General features: G+C 31.4%; 2 protein-coding genes across 2 annotated transcripts; one reads left to right on the top strand and one right to left on the bottom strand.

Annotated features, from left to right (window-relative positions):
* The first annotated feature begins 275 nt into the window (after nt 1–275).
* On the top strand, nt 276–838 carry LOC123005561. Its single transcript, XM_044399357.1, has 2 exons — nt 276–478; nt 535–838. The coding sequence occupies exons 1-2, from the start codon at nt 309–311 to the stop codon at nt 773–775; spliced, it is 411 nt and encodes a 136-aa protein (XP_044255292.1). The 5' UTR covers nt 276–308; the 3' UTR covers nt 776–838.
* A 1643-nt stretch (nt 839–2481) lies between these two features.
* Nucleotides 2482–3008, bottom strand: LOC123005216. Its single transcript, XM_044398874.1, has 2 exons — nt 2836–3008; nt 2482–2771 (listed from the first exon to the last, which is right to left on the bottom strand). Exons 1-2 carry the CDS (start codon nt 3006–3008, stop codon nt 2534–2536), a joined length of 411 nt encoding a protein of 136 aa, XP_044254809.1. The 3' UTR covers nt 2482–2533.
* Between the last annotated feature and the right edge of the window lie 2088 nt (nt 3009–5096).

Raw genomic sequence — 5096 nt, 5'->3', positions numbered from 1 at the left:
ACAATATGTTAGTCCAAAAGTTTATTTTTTTGTTTCAATTTGTATATCAGTTAAAGTTAATAACTATTCTTATTAATTTTTTGAGTACTTGAGTGCACTTATTTAGTCATCATCTATTCACACAAAGAACTTAAAACACTTAATTAGTTTTATCAATTTTTCCGTCAGATTAGTAAAACCAAAGATTGAAATTTTGGCAATAAAAAAAAATATTAAGATAAAATATAACTATATAACCGTCAACTACCTAAAACATATACAGTTATACAGTTTACGACTGTGCAAGTAAGTGATAACTACAAACCAAAATGTCTAATTCTGCTGAAAAATATATTATTAAAAATGTCAAATCTGGGTTGGTCCTAGATGCTACAGAGTTTTATGTCAAAATTCAAAATTATTCCAGTTCTACTTTACAACATTGGACACTACAGGATTTAGATGGAGGAAAATTCAGGATTATAAATGTCGGAAATGGGTAAAATATTGTTTATTATTTTAAAAATTTTGATTATTGTTTGTATTTATTTATAGCAAAGCTATGGATATAAAAGATGGAGCCCACATCGCTAATATTATAACTTGGCCCATCAAAAACCCACCATCCACTAATCAAGAATGGTTCATCAATGCAGATGGCACAGTGGAGTGCCCTGTTCAAAATTTGGTTTTGGACATCGAAGAAGAAGACTTGATTCCTGGAAATTACGTCATTGCATACCCGAAGACCGGAAAACAAAATCAAATATTTAGCTTGGAAACTGTTAAAAAATAATAAGTATTTTAATGTGCTTTCAGATGTGTCAATTGCAATGAAATAAAATTGCATTTTAATTAATATTGTGATTTTATTCATTTCTAAAAATCTGTGTGATTTAAACTTGAAACTTGTACCAATCGATTCTATGTCGAAAAAAAAGTGAAATTTTTGTCTGTCTGTCTGTCTGTCTGTCTATCCGGTATTTCTGCGAACCGCAATAACTTCACAGAATCATTCTTTTTCGATGAAATTTGGCCAATAGGTGCCCCTCGGCCGTCTTAAGAACCCTACTGATTTTGGAGCCGATCGGCTGACGGAAACGCCTGTTATCACTAAAATTCGGGAAAAGTGAGGTTATGACCGCATATTACACACCTCAAACCAACACAGCATCGCATGGGAGACCGATTAGAGTTAGAGTGGGTGCCGTGACGCGTTAATTTTGAATCGAGTGAGCCCCATCAGGTGCGCAGCCCCCGTAAGCTCCATCGGAGACGCAGCCCCCGTGAGCCCCACTCAACTGAAAAATTAGATTAGATTGACTATTAAAGAAAAAAATTTTCTTTTCGCCTTTTCTCATCGAATAAATGCAAATTAACGATCGATTCACATCAATTCCCGTAAAGAGCTAAGCAATTTGAAAAGCAACAAACAATAATTACATAACGGGGACAGACAGGGCCTCAATATAAAATGGCCCGAAGGGCCAATACTGCGTCGCAGACGGAGGTAAGCGAAACGTAACCTTGTTAAAAAAATATTACTTTAAAAGGAAAATATCAATCAGAGAGTTAAACATAATGAAGTAAAGTTGAAGCTTAAATGGTTGGTTTTTAACTTATTTTTTTATGTGAATTGCTAAAAAGTCAAATTGGGACCTATCTGATAGTTTTGATAAAAATGTGTCACTAATAGTTTACATGCAGTGTGAATAATTTCCTATTGTTTAAATAAATTTATCGGTTTCTGTCGAATAAGCCAAAAATTGGAACAAATTAAATCCAAAAATTCTAGGATGTAATGACAGCTGCAGGTGTCAGTTTGAAATCCGAGCGAGTTTACAATTTTTTAATATCGATATGTCAGTAAAAATGACATATCGATATTTTAAAATTGACATTTCAATATTGTAAAATTTTACAGCTATCAATAAGGTTATGTCATAGTTACCAGACTATTTTTGTGCATGTCCGATAAAATAAATTGATTTTATCTTGCGATAAATTAGAAGGAAATGCAAGATTAACTAAACTAGTACATTTTTTTTTACTTTGTAGTTTACGGCAGGTACACTATTTTATACATTTGCACCTTTTAAATTCGTACTTTTATTTACATATTTCACATGTAAAAATATTTTGGCAAAATTATTTTTATTAGTCACTCACATTTGAACACCTCAAGATTTATTTTTCCTTTCCAATCTTGTGCTTGAGAATAAAAAGCCTTTTTTGAGAAAAATTAAATGTTTTTTTTTCTAAGCTTTGCTTAAGTGTTAGCAACACTTGTTTTTTAATTTTTAATTAACAACTTCGAGAATAAGTTAGATAAAAGCATTTGCCAAATAGTTTTTATTATACAAATTATATGCATATTAGTGGCGTTTAATTTAAACAGTTATGCTATCCAGAAACTGTTTTATGAAAAATATTTAAATCTTTGAGTTTTTTTTTTGGAACAATTAAATGAAAATGCAGACATAATATTGATAAAAGTGCGGTTTTATTTCAAAATGTAAAACACATTTATACATGTTAAAGATTAAAGTTGTCTTTAAACATCTTGCAACTGAAATATTTGGTTTGGAGTCCCGGTTTTGTAATAAGCGATGATTTTTTGTCCAATAACTAAATTGCCGCTGTAGATGTCCAAAACCAAATTTTTAACAGAAGACTCGATTGTGCCATCTGCATTGATGTACCACTTTTGATTTGGGCTTGGTGGTTTGTTTAGATAATAAGTTATCACATCATCATTAACCTGAGCTCCGCCCATTATATCCAAAACTTTGCTGTAAAAAAATCAAAGTAAAAACAATAAACAAAAATGTTATACAGAAAAATCATGTATCTTACCCATTCCCGACATTTACAATATTGTATTTTCCTGTATCAGAAGGCTCCAGTTTCCATAGTTGTGAAGTAGCACCGGTATATTTTTGAATTTTCACGTTGAGTTCTTTTGCATCTAGTACAAACCCAGACTTGGTATTTCTAATAATAAGGGTATTACCAGAAGAATTAGACATTTTTGTTAGTTGTAAACAAACTATTGAATACAGTATGTAGATGTGACATGAAGCTAAAGCTTATATAGTTGTTGTTTATCTAATTTTTTTACAAATTGCCAAAAATTAAGATTGGGCCAGATCTGATAATTTTGATAAAAATATATCTTTACTGGTTTACATGCAGTTTGTGTACTTAATTAATTTTTATTGTTTAAGGAGATTGATTTTATTTTGCGATAAATTAAGAGGAAATGCAGGGTTCAATGACATCAAAATGTACAAACATTAGTACAGTTTTTTTTTTTAATTTTGTAGCTAACTGTACATACATTATATTTTACATATTTGCACCTTCCACTAGTTCTTACACGAAATGACTTTTTATTTTGAAATAAATAATATCTTTTTTTGAGAATTTGTTTTTAAATTCTATGTAGGCTGGATTATAAAAAACGCCCTAAGCCATAATTTCATAACTTTCAAAGACGTTACAATACTTTTTAGATCAAAGTTGAACGGCTTTATTTCGTGACTTAGTCAGTTCTTGTTTGATTCCGAAGTCGAGTAGTCTTAGTGACGAAATCATTCTGCGAGATTCATGTAGCTTCAGACTCAATTTTTAATCAATTTATTTTTTGTGTTTCAAAGTTCTTTTTTTCGTTATTTCTTTTCTTTTTATTTGTATCAAATTCGTTAATAAACGGGCTGGTTTCGCTGAAACCTGAGTTTCATTTCGTGTGTGATCCACAGGATTACGTCAGCGAATCGCCCTCAAAGTTAAGCGATCTTATCCGACAGAAGATCGGCGGAGCCCAATAAGATACCCACAACCACGAGAGAAAAATCCACGCTACTAATAATTTTTTCTCTCATCATTCATCTTTTTTTTTCATTACTTAAGTTAAACTCACGCACCAGTCTTGTTAGACTGGCACAATATATGTATTATACTTATACAGGATGATTTGAAAGTGTCGATCCATCCCTTGGGTAGTGATAAAGGACATCCAACTGAGTTAAAAGTTATCATGACAAAAAATTGTTTAAGCCTTTTTTCACGAAATATAGCTCTTCAAATCTTACACTTTCTGGTATGTTTTTGGCCGTTCAGATCATGTAACTTGAATTTAGTTAGCGGAAACGGCAGATCTTGCAACACTGAAAAAATCACCAATTTTTGTATTTTGGTGTACAAGACATTTAACAAACTAGCAAATTCAACAATAAATTTAATCCTCCAGCATTGAAAATAAAAGAACTAAGATGACTACATGACAATATGGAAATTAACAGTTCTGTTTTCCTAAAAAAAAAACTTGAAAAGAAAATCTAAATTTATTTTTATGTTTAGTTGCTATCAACTCAAAATTATCATCATTCGAGAGTTGGTCCAACACTGTTTAATCACCCTGTCGAAGTGTTCACAATAAATAATAAAAATACCACTCATGATTTTATTGTCAACATTGCACTTTAATCCTTTAATTCCAAATTTTTCAACCCGTGGTAGAACTGACCATATAGATTTTCGAATCCCCCCGCTGGCGTGCGGGAACTGACAAACACCGCAAGTTACGCATAATATTTTGCAAAATTAGTATTCAATTGCTTTTGTAGCAGTTTCTCTTACTTCTTTGACGATTTTAAATCAGATTCATACATTATTTCAATATTTTCTTTGACATTTATGAAATGTCAAAAATCAAACGCCATTTGGATGGTCTACCACGTTTGGACCTTAACTTTGTTACAATTTTATTTTATCCACAATCACTCTATAAAGAGACTTTATTCCACACCTTAGATGCGTATAAAGTACCACTTTATCCACTAGTGGAATAAAGTAACTTTATTCCACTGTTAGTAACCACCGCACCGCGTAACAACTTACTACGTTTAACCGAAAGCACATTTGGCGTGACGTTTAAATGTCAGTTTAATTTTAATTAAGTTTGAAATAATTTGGGCGTGTGATTGTGAATAAACATTCTTGCGTGGATAAAACGCTACCTAACACACTCTTACAATAAATAACTATTATTCAAATTTTTTACTGAAAATAATGTGATTGTTAATAAAATAGCATACAAACCTCGGTGGTAATTG

The sequence above is a fragment of the Tribolium madens genome, unplaced genomic scaffold, assembly GCF_015345945.1.
Source record: "Tribolium madens isolate multiple individuals breed KSU strain unplaced genomic scaffold, Tmad_KSU_1.1 Scaffold_20;HRSCAF=117;Tcas5.2_LG4, whole genome shotgun sequence".
In the NCBI taxonomy this organism is placed as follows: Eukaryota; Metazoa; Arthropoda; class Insecta; order Coleoptera; family Tenebrionidae; genus Tribolium; species Tribolium madens.
This window is presented reverse-complemented; position numbering and strand designations above follow the sequence as displayed.